Source organism: Anopheles funestus, chromosome 2RL (genome assembly GCF_943734845.2).
Source record: "Anopheles funestus chromosome 2RL, idAnoFuneDA-416_04, whole genome shotgun sequence".
In the NCBI taxonomy this organism is placed as follows: domain Eukaryota; kingdom Metazoa; phylum Arthropoda; class Insecta; order Diptera; family Culicidae; genus Anopheles; species Anopheles funestus.
This window is the reverse complement of record NC_064598.1, coordinates 94728725-94751020: the sequence shown is the minus strand read 5'-3', so window position 1 is coordinate 94751020 and position 22296 is coordinate 94728725. Positions and strand designations below refer to the sequence as shown.

The 22296-nt window shown below is 46.1% G+C and overlaps 2 protein-coding genes across 7 annotated transcripts in view; one reads left to right on the top strand and one right to left on the bottom strand.

Moving 5' to 3' along the window:
* Positions 1-22175, bottom strand: part of LOC125762811 (cadherin-related tumor suppressor) — a 49324-nt gene extending 27149 nt beyond the window's left edge. The window contains exons 1-2 of the mRNA XM_049425311.1: positions 20887-22175; positions 6194-12053 (exon numbers count right to left, since the gene is read on the bottom strand). Of these exons, the coding sequence (XP_049281268.1) occupies positions 6194-11542 (5349 nt within the window). The 5' untranslated portion in view covers positions 11543-12053; positions 20887-22175. The remainder of the gene's footprint in view (positions 1-6193; positions 12054-20886) is intronic.
* Positions 1-22296, top strand: part of LOC125762817 (protein turtle) — a 94916-nt gene that overhangs the window by 42486 nt on the left and 30134 nt on the right. The window lies entirely within an intron of this gene.

Sequence of the window (22296 nt, the reverse complement as noted above, 5' to 3'; positions counted from 1 at the left end):
TATTAGTATCTCAATTAGTCGTTCTACTATTAGACGTTAATATTAATACTATATATCCAGCCCAAGGCGTGAAAATTATTCAAATTGTACTGCTCTCTTAAGTGAGTTTTCAAACAACTCCAGCAATGCCATAAAAAATGACAAACGAAAGGAGAAGAACCGACAGGACCGTCGCCATGTTGTCGCCTTAAAACGAACATAATGAAGCAGCAAGCATCCTGTGCGGGGAAATATTGCATGATCTAAACATGACGATCATTGTTTTACCATGGAGAACTCTTTTCCTTTTCGTCCGAAATGTCTGTAGAATTAAGAACAGAAGTGAACCTTCGAACAAAACTACCGTGTGATATGAATCGGTGGGAACAATACATTATGATGGGATGCGTGTATGTGGGGAAAATTACTTCTTACAGTAATGTCGTTCTTGAAAGATTTAGAGCAAATGATCGTAACCATGAGAACGTTTAAAATGATCAAAAAAAAAACAAAAATTGTCAAAAGAGCCATTGCTCGCTTTGTCGCTTTTTCTCCTCTGTTCGCTATTTCCCCGTGCGTTGCCGATTAGATGCCAAATTGTATATGTTTAACGATCCAAAAGCATGACGATCGGTTGAGCAAAGATAAATGGAAATACCGTTTCCGTTGGTGCAAAACCTGCTGTCCCCTTTGGGTCGGCGTTAAGAAGCAAACAAAAAAGGCTCACATTCACTTGAAAACATCAAAAGTATCGCAACCTGGTCGCGATTCTGGTATCGCACAGTGCCGGGGCGACGGTTATTACAAAGCAGTGTGGAGTGCAAATTTAAGTGCACGTAAGAATCAACCACCATCGCCGCCAAAAAGCACGTGCATGTGTGTGTGTGTTCGTGCCAATGATCGTCGTCTTCTGTCTTTCTGGATGGTTAATTATTCCGAGAATTAAAACGATGAGCGATGATGGTAGCGAATGCGTTTGACCACCATCAACGCATCGTACCAGCGGGCCCAGGGGCACAAGGGAATGGGGATGTTCCCGGTGCAAAAAAAAGAAGCGGGGCAACCAGAGAGGGTAGCCATGTCGAATGGGGCGACACGCCATCACTCATCGTCGTTAATACTGTCGCGGTTAGGAGAATGCGTCGAGTTGTTGAGGGAATTTCGAAAGATACCGGACCAAGATAGGGAAGAGAAAACGTAAAAGCATAAAATGGACCACAGCTTGCGAATTGAAATTCCTTTTGGTAGGGAATAAAACCAAAAAAAAAACGCAACGAAACGGCGGAGACGGCAACGAGGACCGTTGAAGGAGTCCAAAAAAAAAAACAACACACGGCGAACTTGTAGCGCCGATTCTCGTCATGCATTAGTCGGTCTATGCGCGCGCGCGGCCAAGGGTTGGAATGGGGGGGGCTGGGGGGGTTCTTTTATTTCTTTCCCTTACGTAAGTAAAACGAATGAACCGTGCGAGAATAAGTGAACGAGGGGAAAACGAGACGACTTTAAAGGAGATAGAGAGAAAGAGCGAATTAGGAGTTACATTTAGAAAGATACACACAAAACCTTTGGGACGCACAACCCCAAGTAGTAACACCGAAAGCTCTAAAAGTGTCTCGCCTGACCTGCTAAGATTCTGCACGGTTCGGTTTTTGTTGTTGTTGCTTTTCCTCTGTTAGTTAGTAACAGAGTAAATGGCCAGAGCAAAGACTGCAAAAGGGTCAATAACAGCAATGATTCCTGCGAGACACTGCACTGTACAACAAATTACTACAGAAATGGCAAAATGTTATATACCAAGTGAAACACACAGAGATGTTCCCTACAAGAGTTAAATTACTCTAAACCATGAACTCGCGTCATATCCGTAAGTCTCCTAAAATATTCCCAAACTTCTGAATTCTACGCTTCAATATAAGGAGTTTAAATTGGATACTAGAGACGGATTTCCTTCAACGTCAAAGTTTCTATCCAAAAACCATCTTACGGCCGGAGCTTGTCGCGGTACCGGAAAATATGACATTACACACCCGGATGCTGGAACGCTCATACACGAAGCAAACAACAAAAAATCCCTCTACGTAAAGGGCGGCAGTGAAAAGTATCAATTCCGAAAGGATAGAGCGCACTTTCCAGCAAAAGGTTTGAGTAATCGTATCACTAAAGCCGTCAATCGTTAGACTGTACAATCCCAGACCAGTTGATGTCTGCCGGTACGATAGCCCGAGCCGGTTGGCAACTTTCACTCACCGTACCGTGGTGAGGCAGCAGCACAGAAAAATACATACATTTCAATTAAAGGTACATACTTTCAATTTTAAGCGTTACGTGCAACTCGGTGGTGAAAATCGTGGCTATCCAGAAAGCCAAGAAGCCGCCGTTTTTTTTTTTTGTTTCATCGTGTCTACTCACAATCGCGCCAACGTCGCACCACGATGCTTCAGACAGTTTCCACAGCCTTTTTGTGCATGTTGTTACGTTCTTTGCTTCCTGCACTTTGCTGGAGTCTGTGAATGGGGTTTTTTTTTCGAATGCCTTCAATCGAGTGTTTTGCTGCCCCGTCGTTTCCATTTATGCTAATTTGAGTTATTGATACTCGCATCCCACGATTTGTCGACTCGATGTCGCAAACATGTCGTCTTTTTATCCCACCCCTGGAACGCGTCCGCTGAGTTGAGCAGCGTAAGAACTAGCTTTCAGCCAGTCTAGCTGGATAATTTTAATTAAATCACGAACTAAACAACCCTCTCCTTATTCTGGAAGTCTATTGTAGTGTGTTAGTAAGTTCCCGTTCGGTTAGGATTATGGACGATCGTGTTCGAAAAACCAAAAATCCAAAGTTCCTCATGGGATAGCTGCAAAATTGAATAACCCAAAATTACTAGTCGTGGTCCATTCTGTTCTGAGCGTGGTAGAAAATTATTCTTCACTCGTTTCTTTACTTGTTTGGTGGATGGCAAGTTGGTTTTGAGAGTCGAACGAAGTGAAGAACACGTTTTATAAAGGACCTCATTCACTCGTAGCCTCAAGCAACGTCGATCGTCCGTGGAGATGGGTGGTAACGAAGAACGTATCTTAAACTATTACTTTACGGGAGCTTCTCTTGGTCAGTTCGAAGATGCAGCCACAAAATCGAAGATCTTCTATTTAGCCTTTAGAAAACACATAAAGTGCTTAGTTCTTTTATGCACAAAATATTCATATTTGAAAATCTACTCTTTTGGAGTTTCTTTTTTCTCAACGAAATCGATTCTTTTTCTGCTGACAATAAAATAATTTTTCTCTCCAGCTTTCCACCAATTTCTGCAGGTTTCCCATCAATCACTACCAATTTCCAAAAGAGATTGATTAGCGATGACATTTGTAGCGGAAAGTTCGAATGTAATTTACAAGCCACAAATCGCACACTTTCTATCGGTGATTTAAACATTGAAGTATGGCAGGAAGAAACATTGTTTCCGCATCAAGACAGCATCAAGACATAAAGCACAAACGGCGAAACGGCCCTTCACTGCAATCGATGTCGAAAAGATGCTCCTACCCAATTCGAAGGTATAGGGAAGAAAGTATAGGTGGAAAACATGATTAAACTGTCTTCATCGTACGGTTCGAGCAAATTTTGAGGTTTGAATTTATCGATGATTAGGCAGTCGTTAGCAGCCGCAACTTGTACGATCCACGACTCGGGGTAGGAGTTGTTTTGTGTATCAATTTTAGAGAGGAAAAAGAAAGAGAACACGAAATGAATGCCGCGAATGGCTGACGTCTTTTTGGTGATGTAACAGGAAAATCGCGAAAGTAAGTACAAATACTGCTTTTGCTGGTCGCAACAGAGGAACAACGATCTGCGTTAGACGAGATAGTTTCCAAAGAAGTTTATATACTTTTAAAATATTGTTTGCATGTCAATGTATCAGTCACTGTATCTCAAATATAGCCAAAATTGTTAGAAATAGGAAAACCATGATCAGAAAACCATCTGCTACATTCTGGCATTGTGGATTGAAAATGCTGATTGTTTGTCCATTTTGCAATTTCCATCCTGTGTGCCTGTATATGTGTGTGCCTGCGCATATTTACCAAAGTCGTGGAAACTGGGAAGAAAAGTTTTGCTTAAATTATTCAAATTGAGCACCGTTTACCAAAAACAAACGATAATTACTACAGATCGAGACACGAGTTCCTGGCTAGCGGCTGTTGCTGTTGCTGCTTCTTCAACAGATTTCAATCATAAACGAATCGAATGCTTATTAATGTTATGTGTCTGTTGCCCAAAAACACCAAGTGCGCGCCCGTACGCTAATGTTCGCAGATGAATCTTCCGCCATTCAATCTGTTCAGCTCAGTTGATTCATTTCGGTAAAATTCGTAAAATTGAGCACACATCATGGCGTGGTTGTTGGCGTTAGGTGTGTGTGTTTTTTTTCCTGGCCAAAGTTGGATGTTTTTTTCTCCCTGTTCATTGGTTTGCTGGAGTGATCGAAATTAGTTCAGGAGTAATGATCGAGTGCTTGATGGTCGATCGTACCCGGGCTGCTGCTGAATAAATGTGGCATGAGTAACGGTGTTTGAAGTTATGTGTTATGTGGTTATAAGGTTTTGTTATATGGAAAGAATCTTTCGTGATTTTTACACAAATGGTTTACTTTGTACTATTCATATTTCCTAAACATTTTGTGTGGTGCTTCCTACCTTTTATTTTTTTATATTCGAAAAAGCATAATATTGGGTAATTAAATAATTTATTTAAAATGCTGTATTCGATTCCTGCTTTTGCACACAATTTTTGTTCGTGTGTGTTCGCATTCGCTACTCTTTTGCAGAGCAGCAGAAAAAAGCAACACAACAAGTTGTGCTGAAAAGATCGTAAAAATGCATTCCCATCGGCCAATCGCAACCATCTTTAGCCGCCTTTGTCTGGTGCTAGAACAAAACACAACGCACCAGAAGAGTGAAAGGAAGCCGTCCATCTGTGTGTGCTGCACTTGTGTAGCACATTATGATAAAAAGCGCATAGTTAAAGAAGCAACAACAAAAAAATGCAGTATTGAAATTACATCCCCTACAGGGCAGAAACTCAAAAAAACCGACTAAAAAGGGTATATTTTTTAAGTATTCTTTCAGCGCAAAACAAAAAAAAAATATACACCTATAATCTCGCATCATAATACTTGCCTAGAAGCGATCGTAAATATAAGGCAGCTAGTCATTTTGTCTTCATATATACAATATGTTTTACTCCAAAAGTGCCAAAGAAAATGGTTGCTTTTAGTGCTGTGTGTGTATATGTGAAAGCAGCAAAGGGTTTTATATTCGATCCGATTTGTCGACCAGGTTCGTCGTTTATACACGCATCGAACTCTCTTGTTCGATCAAGCAAATTTGTATGATTCGGCGCTTGGTTTCTGACCACATTTTGACGGTGAAATAGAGTGGTTTCATTCTTAACAGGTAACAGTTAGTGGTGATGCTCATAAGCTTCAACATTTATAGATGGGATGGACCAAAAATTAATCTTCATTTATCTCTAGTAGTGGAACTGTATAATTCATGAGTCACGCAAACTTTGTTTTTTTTTTGGCACTAGTTTATTCCTCAACTAGCGAAGGTTTACGGACTTACCTATCTAACGCACCTTGGTTTATTAAATCAACTTTCAAAACCCCCCAATTGGAATACCAAAGAAGTCACTGCGGGTGGCGGGACACATCTCCCACAGTATCTTCTAAAATGAGAGTGTTTGGAAGGTGTTCGCGCTTATCGAGTACACCATCAAGCAGTATTTGGCAAGTTAGTGGGAGTAAAGCAAGGGCCGGTGGGAATAAAAAAAGCTCTGTTCACTCGGCAAACAAAAAAAAACGAACCCATCGTAAATAGCGATTCGCCCGCTGACCAAAGCTATCAAATGTACGAATAAATGTGAAGGTTCGTAAAGTTCAACCCGTAAGATGAGACGCAGATAAGGCAAAACATTAGCATTTGAAGGGGGTGCGTTTTTTGTTGCTTTTTACGAGCTTACGATGGTTCGCTTGTCAAATAGTGATTTGGTGGTAGGTTGATTTAATTAGAGCGTAATTTCTCTATCACACACAGCCCGAGAGCTAGGGCCCCATTAAGATACATATTCACACTTCTGGTGTAGGTGTGCTTGCAGAAGATACTATCTTATCCGGTCGTTCTCACACACCGCTATCGCGGCAATACAATAGCTACTTACCCGGGTGCTGGTTGTTCTGGGGACCGCACCGACGGCAACCGCGTACACCTCCACGTCGTAATGCTCGATGCCGGCTTCACGATCAAGCTCGGCGGCAGTCGACAGAATGCCCAGCTTGGTGTCGATGTCGAAAAGCCGATTGACCTGTCGCCCATTAACACCCGACGTTACGTTCGTAACGTAGTACTCGATGTCCGAAACGGAGTTAAGATAAGCCGAAACCGTTAAAATGCTCGTGCCTATTGGTTCGTTCTCCGATACACTACCGGAAAGGTCCTTTTTGGCGAACACGGGCCCTCCACTACCACTGTTTGTACCACCGGTCGTAAGCACGGTAATGTAAGCGTCGCTGCTTTTACGCTCCGCCTGTACCGCTTCATCGGTCGCCCGTACGGACAGTTGATAACGGGTGTCGGGTTTGGAGATCGATTTGCGTAGAGTTATCACACCGGTAGTACGATGTAGCTGGAACAGTTCCATATTGCCTCCGATCATCTCATAAGTGACGAGGCCGTTCGAACTCGAATCCGCATCCAGCGCGTGTATGCGCATTATCTCCGTAATGGCACTATCTCGCAACGGTAAGATGGCGGCATTCATCGATACGAACACAGGTGCATTATCGTTCACATCCTCCACAATCACGGTGACAAGCTTTTCCGCCGAAAGTCGCTGTGCGGGCGGGGCCGCTTGATCGGTGGCCAGCACGGTTAACCGGTACGTATCGATCGCTTCCCGATCGATCAGGTGCAGCGTGTGAATAACGCCCGTCGTCGGATTAATGCCAAAGTGTCGCTCACCGTCACCATCCTGCGGATCTTGATGGGCGATTTCGTACCGCACCTTCCCATTTAATCCCGAGTCGGGATCTTCCGCCGTGATGGTAACGATCGGTGTGTTAAGCGGTATGCCTTCGCGAATTTGGCGCACGATCGCCGTGTTCGGAAAGGCGGGCGGATTATCGTTAGCATCGATCACATTCACCGCAAACAGAATCGTGGTGGAAAGCCGTGGATTTCCACCGTCCGCGGCTGAGATGTTGAGTGAGTAGCTTTGCGTATCCTCGTAATCGAGACTCCGGTGAAGGTAAAGCGCACCGGACAGTGCGTCGATGTGGAACGTGTCCCGCCTGTTGCCGGCCGCGATGGAGAAAGCAATCTGCGCGTTTGCACCGAGATCGAGATCGGTCGCACGGAAACGCATCAGCTCCGTACCGATCGGTGTCGTTTCAACGATCGCGATTTGGCTAAGTGTTTGGGTGAACTCGGGTGCATCATCGTTCTCATCCAGCACCTCGATCGTAACGGTGGTGGAAGCGCTCAACCGATGTTGCTTCGATGCATCATGTGCCACCACCGTGAGCTGATAGGCAGCGGTCGTTTCGCGATCGAGTGCCCGTGCCAGCGTAATTTGCCCGGTAGAATCATCGATAGTGAAACGCTCCGCACGATTTCCTTCGGCAATGTAGTAAAACACATCACCATTTAATCCTTCGTCCGCATCGTGCGTGTAAACGCGCACAAGCTGCGTCCCAATGGTGGCCCCTTCGGATATTTGCACCCGGTAGGGTGCCCGCACAAATACCGGCGCATTATCATTCACGTCCGTGATGAATACTTTAATCTTAACGCGATCACGCAACCGCACAACACCATTGTCCGAAACCGTTGCCTCTAGGGCGAGAAAGTTCTGTCCGCCAAGCGCTTCCCGATCGAATGAACGACGTGTCCGGATGAACCCGTTCCGTGAATCGATGCTAAAGTCTTCCTCGTGATCCTTGCCGGCCGGCGATGCTAGCGATGCCGACGAGGGCGTCGATGAAAGTGTGTAGATAAGCTCCGCATTTCGCCCAATGTCACGATCGATTGCCGTCAGCTTGCCCACAAACGTGTCCGGTGGTTCATTTTCGGGCACACTGAACACGAACGTACCGTTCGTAAACTGTGGCGCATTATCATTCTCATCGATGACGTGCACGATCACCGGTACGGAGGAACTGCGCGGCACCGGTGAACCTTCGTCAGCGCACGCCACCGTCAGCGCGTAGTAATCACGCTCCTCGCGATCCAGCGCACTGCGCACGAACAGATAACCATCGGGAAAGATGCCAAACTTCCCATCCACATTACCTTCCACGATCGTGTACGAGATGCGACCGTTCGGTCCCACATCCGCATCGGATGCGGCCAGTGCGAAAAAGCGCGAATTCACCGGCATCGATTCGAGCAACGAAGTTTCGTACGAGGTGTGATCGAACACGGGCGTATGATCGTTCACGTCCTCCACCGTAACCTGTACGGTGGTGCGTGTCGTCAGCGGTGGATTACCACCGTCCGTCGCACTAATCTCCAGCGACAGTACCGTGCCCGGTTCGACACCGATCGAACGATTCAGGTAAATCACACCGCTCGATTCGGCGACGCGGAACAAATTTTCCGGATTGCTGCTCAGCCCGAAACGCACCTGACTGTTCGGACCGGTGTCCGCATCCTTCGCTTTCGCCACATACACCTCCTGCCCGACGGCTGCATTTTCCGGCAGACGAATCTCATCGTGCTCGTACAGAAAGGTGGGCGCATTGTCGTTCACATCCACCACCGTGATGTTTACCGTCGTCTCGCCGTATGCGAGCCCATTGCGTGCTGCCACTGTGAGCCGATAGAATGCGTACTGTTCCCGATCGATGTGCTGTCTGGTGCTGATGACACCCGTGCGCTCGTGAATGCGAAAACTACCGGCGGCATCACCACGCACGATCGAGAACACGACGTTTGATGCTCCCGGAGATGAACCGGTGGCCCATCTGGCGCGTACCTGGCCTACCTCTCGCTCTTGTGTCGTCTTCTGGCGACGATCGCGTCCATTGTCTTCGAGCAGCCGAAAGTCATACCCGGTGACGATCGGTGCATCGAAACTAATCTCTTCCACGAGCGACTCCTTAACCACCTCCACAACAGCGTCCTGAGCAGCGCGACGACCTCCACTATCCTTACAGCTAACAACCACACGGTGAACCGGCTTGGACGACTTTGCTAAACTTGAGCGCAGCGTTAGTGCGCCAGTTGTCCCATTAATGGCAAACAGTGCTGCATCCGTTGTTGGACTACTAACCAACTCATACTGCACGATCGCATTTTCGCCCTCGTCGCGATCGATAGCGGTCAACCGTACGACCAGCGTTCCTTCCGGAGCGGTTTCACTTACCGGCACGAAGAATGCGCGCGGATACAACTCGGGATCGTTATCGTTAGCATCCGCGATAGTGATACGAACGGTCGCACTGGATGACTGGGGCGGTGAACCATGGTCACGGGCGATCACAACCAGCGTGTACGACGCGATCTGTTCACGATCGAGCGAACGGCGCGTGGAGATCTGTCCCGACAGTGAATCCAGCTCGAAGGTACTCGGGTAATTGCGCTCCACACTCGGATGGAACGTGTACGTAACGCTTCCATTGGTGCCTTGATCGTGATCGACCGCTGCTAGCGAGACAACAACCGTACGTGGCGGTGATGTTTCGCTGAGCGTTACATTGAGCAAGGGTTGCGCGAAGGCAGGCGCCTCATCGTTTTCATCCAGAATCGTTACCTTCAGCTGGGTGTGGGCCCATTTCGGATTGGGACCACCGTCCCGGGCAGAGATACTGAGCTCCACATGTCCGAGCACCTCACGATCGAGTGGTGCACGCGTCGTAATGAGTCCGGACGCGGGATCGATCTGGAACCACTGATCCTTATTGCCCGCCACAAAGTCGTAGAAAATTTGTGCATTTACCCCAGTGTCTTCGTCCGTTGCGGTAATGCTTGCCACGTACGTACCGGGCGGTGCAAGCTCACTGAGCACGGCCGAATATTCCGATTTCTCAAACACCGGCTCGTGATCGTTCACATCGTTGACGTGTATGATGAGATGGGCAGTTGCCGTACGGGGCGGTACGCCCCGATCGATCGCCACCACCGTTAGATTGTATTTGCCAATTTCCTCCCTATCAAGCACACCGTTGACACGCACGATATAAAAGCTGGGTGATTTCTCCAACCGAAAGTGCTGCAAATCGTTGCCGGCCACAATGCGCAGGCTGGTGTCACCGTTCAGTCCTTCGTCCGCGTCTACCACCGAAACGGCCGCTACCACCGATCCGTTGGCGGCGTTTTCGTCCACCGTCGCGAACCTACCGGTCGGTGGGAAGTACTGAAAGCGTATCACCGGATCGTGATCGTTCGTGTCGACCAGATTCACGGTGACGTACGTACGGCCGTCCTGGCGCGGCGTACCATGGTCCCGTGCAAACACGGTAAAGACACAGCTTTTGGGGCAACTTCGGCCCCCTTCGTGACAGTTCTGATGCGGGCAGGTCAGTTGCTCCGTCGTCGCAATAACACCCGTTTCCGGATCGACGGTAAACTGTGTTTCGGCATCAGCCAAGTAGTAGGTGATTTTGCTATTATCGCCCAGATCACTGTCCGATGCCATCACCTGCAAAACGGGCGTCCCGGGCAGAACGCTCTCGTTTAGCGACACAATGTAGTCACTGTGGTCGAAAATTGGTGGATTGTCATTTACGTCCAGAATCGTTACATTTACGCGCAGGTAACCGTAACGTGCCGGTTCACCGCCATCACGGGCCGAAATGTTGAGTGCGTAAAAGCCGCGACTTTCACGATCCAGCTTGCCCGTTGTCTCGAGATGCAGATAGTAGACGTCCCCGTTCGGGCTAGTTGTAACGGCAAGCCGAAACTTTTCATCATGATTTCCTGCGATAATTCGATAATCGTCCGTAACTCCATTCTCGCCCGCATCACTATCGGTGGCCGCATCCAGCAACAGCCTCGTACCGGTGATGGCACTCTCGGAAAAGGAGACAGCGATCGTCGGCTCCGGGAACTCCGGCGCATTATCGTTCACGTCCAGCACCGTGATGCGTACCTCGATCGGGTACGTTGGTTGGCTGGAAAGTATGACCAAATCGTAACGGTCAGCCCGTAACGCTTCCCGGTCGAGAATGGCGTTCGTTTTGATCTCGCCCGTATTCGCATCGAGTATGAACTCTCGCGGTGGTTCATTGAAGCGATAGGTAAAGCCAGGCTTGGTGGGAATGTATCCCACCACCGTACCCTTCGGTTCGTTCTCAAACACGTTGAACTGGACGCGCGTTTCCACCGCCCGTGACTGCATCGCACCGTCGCTGGATGAACGGCGCCGGGGCATGATCACTACGCCCGGACCCGGTCCGGGCCCTGGTCCGGGGCTGTGTGCTCCGACCTGCTCGAGGGCTGCTGCGGCCAGCAACCCTAACGTCACCACCACCAGCCAACAGATGATATTCATAATACTGGCACAATACATTTTTCTCACTTTTTGCTAAAACTTTTCGCTACCGAGGGGGCCACTTTTACCTTTTGCCCCCGTACAAAAAACTTTCCTCTCGCGATGGTTGTGGCGTTTCACTCACTGCCAGCTTGGTGTCCTATGGGATGACACGTCGGGAATAGGCACCACTAGGCACCTTTAATCGTTTACTAGTCTGGTGCGTCATAATATTGCCAACATGTTGTTGAACCGATGAAATTTGTTACATTGGCTAAGCGTACTGTGTGTCATACTGCCTGCCATATGGGAATTGTATCGCCCGGATGCAATTCACTACTGTAGACACCCACACGGTGTGGCTTCTGTCATCTCAGCCAACATGCACTATCACACGCGACGATTAACCGTTGCAAAAGCACATCTGCGCCACTCTATTTCCACCACCTCTATGTACGCACAAAGTTTAACTTGATGTTGATTGAGCACTGTCGTTAGACGCAACTTCGTAGTGAAAAGAACTTTAACTTCGGGACATTCGAGTTAGAATCTGGAAAGAAACCAAAAACGAAAAATATTTTAATCACACTGGATATTCGCGTTTTCTTAACTAATTTCTTAATATAGTTGGCACGATGTCATAGAATTCAATTTAGTTGAAATCCACACATCCTTTGTGAATCCAAAATTTGAAAGTTGGTGATGTACAAGAACGATGAATCCCTTAAGGCTGTCGCTAATATTACAAGCATGGCAGCAGTTGAAATAATCCTTCTCAAAGTAAAAACACTTTTATAAGTGGTAGACCACCCTGGCGCAAGCGATGGATCATCATCGATCAGTTAAGAAGAACTCAAGATTCAGGAAGCCCTTCAGATCTTCCGATCGAACTAGTTGTCACCGTCTCCTAGGCAAGTCAAACATTGACTTAAGCTTATTGAGGAGCATCCAATAGCTTATGGAGAATTAAAAACCCCAATTCTCTGGATATAGTGAATTAAAATTCAAGCTCTTGTAACCGAATACTGAGGGTTTGTTTTTGGAGTTGATTGGAGAAAGTACTTCAGGAGTATCATGTCTAAGGAACGGTGAAGGTAATAGGATGATCTGGAAGGGTTTTTTTTAGAGAGAGGAGTTATAAGCTTAATGAAAATCGAAGGAATAGTGACACCAGAATCCTGGCCCTTGATGGCCTAAGCCGGGTATCTCCCATCTCCAGAAATGCCAGATCTTGTAGAATATTCTGCGATCGTGCAAGGACTTTATTTTGCCTGTGATTTAAATTAACTTAATTAATCTCGTGTTAGAGTCTTTATTTCGGTGTAGTGCAGAATGCAGCAAAGCATACAATTATAATTATAGTAAACAAGACAACCATCTCATCTTTGGTTTGGTTGTCGTCTGGGCAAGCTACAAATATGGCTACACGCGGTACACGCACACACTGGCGATAGATTTTTTTTTGGTGTGTCTAATTTTTCCATTCCCTTCTTCTGAACGTTCATTCTACGATCGTTTGCCGTTGTGTGTGTCCCCCCTTCGGTGTGGTATGTCAAGATTCGCTTAGTCAGCTTCCCCTTGCTCAACAACATATCGCCCTTCCCTTACCTTAACACACGTTCACGAGGAAGTTTGCCCTTTCTCTACGCGTCGTACGAACACGAACCATGAACTCGCGATAGCGTTTGATTGCTGTAAACGCCAATAGGCAAAAGTACCATTGGGTCAAACAAAAACTGATTTTTTTGTTGTTATTGGAGATAAATAACACCAAACCTTTTACTTACGAGAACTTTCTTTTTCTTATTTTGCGTAATATTAATTATCATTTAATTACAATAAAGATAATCGAATATTAATTATTATGACTTTAGCTCTGTTGCACCAAACAATCGGTTTTTAAAAGCATTCTATCATATTGGTACTGGGTTTGCAAATTTACTGCACGCTGCTCTTTCACTCCAAGCAAATTATGAGCACAATGCGAAATATGTAAAAAGTCATGCGAACGAAATATCAAGCCACATTTCGGTGCGCGCAGAACATGTCCATGTCCAGCGGGGCCCGGCCGAAGCGCAAGATAATGCAACTATGAAACGGGCGCATAATAATTTCGAAATAGCTGGAAACTTGTTTCGCTCGCGGCTAGACAACCAAAGCAGCACAAAACCAATGGGCCCCGGTGTGATGCTGCGCCACAGTGCCCATGCTCAATCCGTTGGAGGTACGATGGTGATTTTTGTTTTCTTTCCTTCTTTCGTTCGCTTCCCTCGCATTCCTTCGCAGATGGTTGGCGTAGTGCGAGCGGGTCGCTGTGTCCAAACACACGGCCGCAGCCGGAGCAATAGTCCCTCACCCCACCGGGAAGGGGGTGGGGGGGAGGTTCTTTCCATCCTTACGTACCGCTGCTTCTTCTTAAATCTGATCCCCAAGACCGTTCTGGGCCCGGTTCTGTTGGTTTGAACTTTGCTGCTACAAGCGGAATGAAGGGAGGGTTGAAGACAATCGTTACCAACACACGGACACATTTGGTTTGGTTTCGATCGTAAGGGCATGCTCACACAAACATACACTAAGGCAACTTGAGAAGAAAAATAAAATACGATAGCATGCGATGTTGAGCCCGCGCAATCTTTTCTGTGTCCGTAAACTCGTTCTTGCCTTTTACGTCGTCCTGTACCCTGGGACGGGGATAGAGAGAGAGAGAGAGAAAGAGAGAGAGAGCGATTCTTCGCTTCATCGCAAATCGTGGTTTTGCGCGACCGACGACGGCGACCAGCATTTCTATATTAAGAGATACAGGTATTCACTTCATCATCATATTTTTAATATATAAATACTTTTTAACGCCGCTAACCAACAGACAGAGAAAGAGTACGAATGAGAAAGAAAGAAGGAAATAGGGAAAACAGTAAAAGAGAGCAGAGAGATAGAGAGAGAGGGAGAGAAAAACTTAAACGTAAGATCGAGAAAAATAAGCTTCGAGTGGGACAAGCTGCTCGAAACGAAACTCGATTTTATGATGCATATTATCTTCGCTTCCTCCTTTATGTTGGCTGTGTTCATCTCGCTTATGGCATTCTTTCTTGCTGTTCCTGTGGCCCGTACGGACCATCCATGGAAAAAGGGGGGAGCGAGGAAGAAAGGATGGATGGAAAGAAAGATAGCGAAAGAACGACCTAACGAACCAGTGGAGAAAAGGAGAAGGGAGAGAGAGGGGGAGATGACGAAGGGAACCCAAGCGGGGGGTGAAGCGTTAGGTGAAGGTAGTGGACAGAAAACTTAAAAAAAAAGAATGGCCACATAACCTACACATTCTTGAACGAGCGCGGGTCAGCGAGATTTTCTCCTTTCGATACGAAGGAATTGTTTTCCCACTTTTTTTTCTCCTCCTGCCGCTGCTGTTGTTATTATTGTTTGTGTGCTTTCCTCTCTTTCTTGCTTTATCTTTCCTCTCTTTTAGCTTTGCCTTCTAGTGAGGTTCGGTTTTTTTTTATTTTTGCAATGAAACACGCATGTCCGGATACAACACTACCCAATCCTGGTGGATCGGTGTTAGTGATACTGGAATGTACGCATCCACGCACATCTACACGCGCACAAGGCCCCCGCGCACACACAGTTACCCTGTTGCTGCCGGTGTGCGCTTTCATTGGTGTGGAGTCATGAGTTTCCACCTTATGCTTAATTATTCATGCCCCTCGCCGTGAAATCACCTGGTCTCCCGGTAACCTGTATCTGTGTTTAGAGTGGTGCACAAACACACACACACGCGCCACCAAGAAACCCTTCACACTGGACCACTAGGCTCAGGCCTCGAGGGGGGGGGGGGGGGGGGGAGAAGACGAGAGGGGGGTGGGTCAGTTCTCTTTCTCTCGCACCCTTAAATGTCTAAGTCTGCAGGGGCAAAACGGAGACTCTCTGTTGCGCCACCATAAAAAACGTGATTCAGCATAGTGTCGATGATGCTGTATACACCGGTGTTTTGTGTGCCTTTCGAGCACTCCCCGGGCATAGGCATGCCATGAGAAAACCACTCCATCTTCTCGTACACATTCCAAAACCACCCTTGTTTTTTTTTTGCTTTATCGATGCCTTCGCTCTTCAGTGCTTTGCTTTTCTCTTTCGCACCTACAGCCCGATTCCTTGCGTTCTGTTGCTTTTCGGTATGGGTAAAGAAAAAAAAATAATGAGCGAAGCTCGTTGTCTTCTTTACCACGGGGCAAACGGCAGGACGGCTTACTATAAACGAGCACGTAATACAAACATTAGAAAAACACAGCTTTTCTCTCCTTTCGCTCACATTCGCATACGATCGGTGATCGGTGTTTCACGGTGGTGGTACGTTTGTGCGTTCTTTTCTTGCGGGCAGGTAGTTTGGCCAATGCTTCAAAAAACCTTGCGTTTCCTTCGCAGCTTCACACCATGACACGAGGCACACCACCACTCGGAGACGCATACCAGCGCGAAACCGATTCCCTCAACGAATCGTTCCCAACTTTCGAGGGTTTCGTTTTCCCCGTATGGTTTTGTCCACCGAGTGGTTTCGATATTTCTTACCGTGTGCGCGCACACATTTCTCACTTTTGCTCGACTGCTCTGATAGTTCTGGGCCCTCCTTGAACTCATGAGAAGCTGACACTAATCTCTAGCCCCCATGCAGTGTGGTATGTAATATGGCCCCCCCCCCAACACACACACATACATGCTTTCCCTTCACTGTTACGGTTCCCTTTTTTTGTTGCTAGTCCCCATGAACTAGGGTAGTGGCCTGCGCCTGCTGCCCAATGCATAGGTAATAGGTTGTCATCTTACACGTTTTCCCTGTTCGTACCGTAGCTTCGCGAGGAAAATATCACAAAACCACTTCACCGTCATTTATGCGTCAGTACATGGCACGGTAATAAATATTAAGTTGATTTTGGTTTATTTTGTAAATAAACAACCAATTCCCCCGTTCATTCTGCTGTGACGTGCAAAATTAAGCGAGGGTTCGTCGCCTTTTCTACGCTCACCCATCGTTGAAGTCTTTTGTAGCGCCTTGTAAAGAAACGGCGCGCTGTAAAGAAAGAGCGAGCGAGCGAGCGAGAGCGAGAAAAGGGCTAACCCTATAGCAATAGATTATTATTTACTCTTTTTTCCCTTGTTGTTTCCCTTGTTGCTGGAAGGAAAGAAGGCAAATACTATCATCATCCTCGTCGATGGTTTTGGCCCGCAAGGGAAAAAAGTGATCTGGCGTGAGCCCGCGGAAATGTCGGACAGACGATGTCATCCATAAAAGCGCATCCCGGCACAACCTCGGATTGTTGTGTGTGTGTGTGCCCATTCGGTAACAAAGTGGAATTTCTAGTATTACCATATTTGTCGATTCAATTACGTAAAGTTTCTCTCATTTCCTCTTATTATTATCCATTCCTGCAAGAATGGATTCTGCCGGGTCGATCCAATGCATTTGCTTTATCTATTGTTTACCTCTTTGCTCGGGACTACGGGCACTACGTACGTGTGTGTGTGTTTGCTTAAGCTCATATTTGTTCTCGGTTCTTGCCTCAATTATTTCGATCCGGCCTAGCTGTCATGGCTAGTTAAGGGTCGTGTACAATTTCCCTCCGTTTGTTTACTTTAATCTTGCCTTGGAACGGGAATATTCTAAGTGTCCTTTTTCTTTATCGGTCATATTTTCTTCCTAGCAAATGCTGTATTATTTCTAGTTTTCATTTTTTTGTGTGCTTAATAGTCAATAATAGAATGGAAGAAAACTTTACTACATTATATTATAGAAATAATTCCAATCTTGTAGATGAATGTTTGCAATTCGTTGTCATCGATGATGTCTCTTATATGGGGTCGTCATTGGCCATACTTCCTTTGCGCAGGAATCACAAATTAACTGTTCATAAACGGCTGGACCACTGGAACAAATGTTCATTAGTGCGCCAGCGTGGCATGACTCAGGCCCTTTTAGCACACACCACACCAGACGGTACGTGGAACGCAGAAACGCAACCACCACCACCAACAAAAAAAAGACACAAAAGAGAATAATGGAGGTTTATCGTGAAATTACAATTTTAGAATAATTCAATGAATTGAACCAATCGATTGAAATTAGTTTTTTTTCCTCTCTTTTTCGGTTACTTCCCTTATTACTTTGGTTTCTGTGTTTTTTTTTTCTCCCTTCTCATCGAGCACTTCTCGGGTGGAATCTAGCGCTTTCGCGGACTCAGCTCGTCATCCTATGTTCCCAATCTTGTTTGGCATCTGTTCAGTTTTCTATTTTACACTCTTGCCCAATTTCGTCACTGCTCCTCGTCCTTTTGCTCCAATGTTCGGCGAGAAGTTTTTGAGGAGCTTCATTGCGTTGACTATACCGATGGTAAGTGTACCGTAACAAACAATGATTGTCCACGGCCCGGTGCTATAGTATCTGGCTGAGTTCGTTCGTCCGATCGTACGTAAACCATGTCGGTGACCCGTGACGTTAGAAATCGAAGAATTCGGGAAACCCAAATTCCGGGATCGAGTGCGGAAGTGCCACCGTGTCTGATTCACGGCCCTACCAACTAGCGATCCTGTCTCGCTTCATTCGTTTCCACTCTTCGCTTGCATGGTTATAATGAGGTAAAAAACAAATTCCCCAAAAAGTTGATCGTTGGGCATTTCTGTTGCTTACCATCGTTGGATGGTTGGGTGTGTGCTTTTTTGTGTTTGGTATTCAACCATAATTCTGTTTTGATCATCATTCCCGATGTGGGCAGTGGGTTTCCAAAGCCCCATAGTCCCAGGCAGCGTACCCGGGACACAAAGCAAAATTTCTCATATTAGCTATTATGAAACGCGCACGTACGCGGAGTCTGCCTCTATATTTCATCCCGTACCATCGGAGGAAAGAAATCGAAAACTAGCCACGGCCAGGAAAAAAAAATCTGTACACAACAGCAAGGGTTTCTTGAGGAATGTGGGAAGATGGAAGGAAACTGAAAATTCAGTGGCAACCGAAAATTGCTGAATCAAAGCCCCCCGGAATAATACAAGCCGAGAACAAGCGCCTCCGCGACCACAACATCATCACCGCCGTACTCCACGGCGAGAATCCTTTGCTTCATTTGCGACTATGACTGAAGTGGAGACAAAAACACATCCAACAGGAGCAGTAATAATAGCAACAGCAGCACCAACACAACAACCCAAAAAAAAAAATCTAAAATCATTCCTGGCCATTCGGTACAGCGCTGGCTTTCGGTATGTCCAACTTTTGCGCCCAGAATTCGATTATACAATTATATATAATTTCCCCATAAATAAGTACTTGGTCTGGTCTGTTCAAAGATGTTAATTGGGATTAGGTTTCAAATCTTCATCATCATCATCATCATCATACCTGGTATGAATTGAACAAGCTGAAAAGCACATTGGAGTGTGTATTGGTTAGCATCGACATTCAACCAAAAAGTGAACTCTGGCCACAGTGAGTTGGCTAGAAGCTCATGCTGTTGACGACAAGCAATTGCACTGCTTAATTGATTAATCATAAGCAGATTTTTTCTTGTTTTATTTTTGATTAGTAACGCTTTTAGAAGCACTGATCAGTAAAAGGTTGCATTTGACGTTGTGAAGATGCTTTTTCTCCAATGATCATCTGTGATGTCGATCGAAGCAGAACAAACATTTGTAGAAGTTAATTTATCAAACAAATCTTCCCAAAAGTTCGTTTCTTAGACGATCTTCTTCCGACTTTGAGCAAAAGATATAAAACTCAAAATAATCTGATCATCTACTCTAGGTTTCTGATTTCGATTCAGCTTATATCTTTCGGAAAGGATAGAAAGATTCCAATATCACTATGGTTCGATTCTTTTCTTGCCCTGGACCATGTGTGTTTCAATCTGGAGGCAAAAGGACGTGATTCTCGATGCACCGGGGACGTTTTCACCGTCTGCGAGCTTTAGACGGTGAGAGAACAAGGTAATTCAGCAAAAATAAACAGCCACCGAATACACACAAAAAAAGCAACAACACTTTCCAACCATCCGGTGGAGACCCGACGCCGTAAGTCATGGCAGTGTGCGCTGCCTTACGAATTTTAATTGAAAGCAACAATTAAGCGAAAAACAAAATCCTCAACATAAGCAACAAACAAGCAAAGCATTTGGCGATGCCGTTTGCTGCCGTGTTCCCCTTTTGCTACCGGTTATCGGTATTTAGTCGGTGTTCCGTGTCCACCTTCCTTTGCGCCCTTTTTTGAGGCTATAATTGTTTGTGCAGCAAAGGACTTACTTGCTTTACGGTGTCCTCTCTATACCCACCTTTGTGGCGGGGTTGGCAAAGCAAATGGCTATTGGAAAGAAACTGGTTCGATGGGTTTCAAAAACGGGTAGAGTTTGTCATAGTGTCTCTCTCTTTGCTGAAGTTTGCCGAACGTACGGATGAGCGTACGAACGAGCGCGTCCGTACATTATATATTTATATATATAAAAAAAAGGCTCCACACAACACCGTCTTTCTCTCCTCCCTTCCCGCTTGTCGTGTTTTCTTTTGGATAATTTTGGAAAATGTTTCTTCCTTACACTTCCCTACACACGAGACACGGATGTTCGCGACGTTAGCAGCGACCCGGGGAATATTGACCACGTTCCGGTCCGAAGGAAAAAAAGGGAAAAATTGGACACACACGTACGACAGGGAAGGGGGGGGGGGGGGGGGGGGAGGAGGGTGGAAGGAAGCAAAACATTGTGCGAGAGCTGTGTCAAAATGGGGGCTCCGAAAGGAAGGATGAGGCCAAGCGCATGATCATCACGTTTTACATCTTTCTTCTCGATCATCCGTCTCGTCCGGATGCTCCGGTGGTGTGTCCCCGGCGATTCCCGGCGAGCCTATCGTTAGGATGTCCATGTTGCGTGTTCAAACAACCAGCCGTACACACAAAAAGGATGCGCGATCGCCACATTCCTTGGCAAACTACCCATTCGGTTTGCCTTCTATGGCGCACAGTCTCTTCTTCTCTCTCTCTCTGTTTCCCATCGTCGATTCCCTTTCAGGAGCCCTTTTCCTTGCTAAATATTTATCGACGGGCCTCTCACTCTATCTCCCTCTCTCGACGGGCAATCTTCTTGCACACGATCGCGCGGTTTAAATTTGTGTTGATTTTGATTTTTACTTCATTCATTTATTTCACTCGCTGCCTGCTAAATTTATTGCTTCACTGTGCCATTTTCTAAAACGATTATCGATTCCGCTAAACATCAACCGTTCCGTTTGGGTAGCAGCACGTGGTAGCACATGCTTATGTTAAAATGAGTCTTCATCGTTTGAACATGTTTTCCTTAATTTCGGAAACTGCCGACAAATCTGTGTTGGGGTTTTTTTTTGCTTCTCAATATTACCTGCAATTTGTTTCGATGGGATTTTTTTTTTATCCTAATACGCACTCGATGCACACACGTGCTGTACTCGTTCGCGGTGCGCTTTTCTATGGCATTGGCATTCGAAACTCTGCCATACACCGTCGATCCTCGTTCCTTGGACGTGAAACTCGTGGAAATATTTTACCAAATTCCTGTATATTGTAATTTTCTCTCTTGCACTTGTTTTATTCCTTTTTCGCTTATTTGCCCTGCCCTCACACTATCTCGCTCGCGCGTTGACCATTCTTCGCAACCAAACACCACACGCACACTCAACTTTTAGACACACAAGCAGGAACGGGCGTGTACGGCCATCGCTGCCATCGGGTTGGAATTTCCGTACGTATTCTTTCCCCTTTTGCACAAAATTGCTCCCGAAGGAGAGCCGCTTAATAAAACGCCGTTTCTGTCGAGTTTCAGCTCGAGCACAACACTATTTCGGTAGTGTCGGAACACTACTCGAACATTTCACACAACACATTTGGCCACCTTCTTACCACAGCTAGATCGAACACACTGCCCTTATTCTTGGCCTGTATGCACGCCCTTTTTTTTTTGCTCAACACTCGTATTGATTTGAAAGATCAACTACTTAATCCTACCCGTCGGCTAGCTTAGGCCACTGCTGGAACGTTGCTGGTAAACACGATTGGCACAGTCGCGGAAAGCGTCAAGGAATTTTTGGTGCAAATCCCTCGTTCTCACACGAATAGCAAAAGGCTAGGCAAGCTTTGTCAACGCAAAACACGTTTCTCCACTGAAACTTCAGTCACTGCAATTGCTCTAAAGTTGCCCACGATCGGTGTGTGCCCTTTCGACGACCGTTATGTTGCGCGAACGAGTTGGTACTAGTGGCGAGATGCGTCTTGCGATCGTTTGAACCGAAGACAAGCGAGATCTTACGCACACATCACCAAAAGAAACAAGTGTACACGGTTTGACCCGATGCGCGTATGGTGGAGATGGCGGTAAATGCGAGAATTGGTGTGTTGAACAGATTTTACTTTAATTCAATTCAAATCAATTCATATTTTGCAAATTATCTAATTATAAATGTGATTTTCTATTTTTTGTCAAACATTTTTGCATGATCGTTCAATGCTTATCTTCAGCGGACATTTTCCATGCATACGAACCCTGTACTTTTCTGCCCTTTTGCACGCACACTATTGATCAAGCTGGAAGGAAAGAAAAACCGGCCTGGAACAGTGGGACACAACATAAAATTTGGCTAAAAATATTTCCATGGCATTCCGATACAGGTTCCGTAATGCATGAGATACTACAAAAAGCTAATTTTCTGTTGAAGATTACTTACGCTTTTAAAAAGGATATGGGAAAGAGTAAAGTAAGCAATTAAAATTCATGTTTGAGAAGCAAAATATAGAT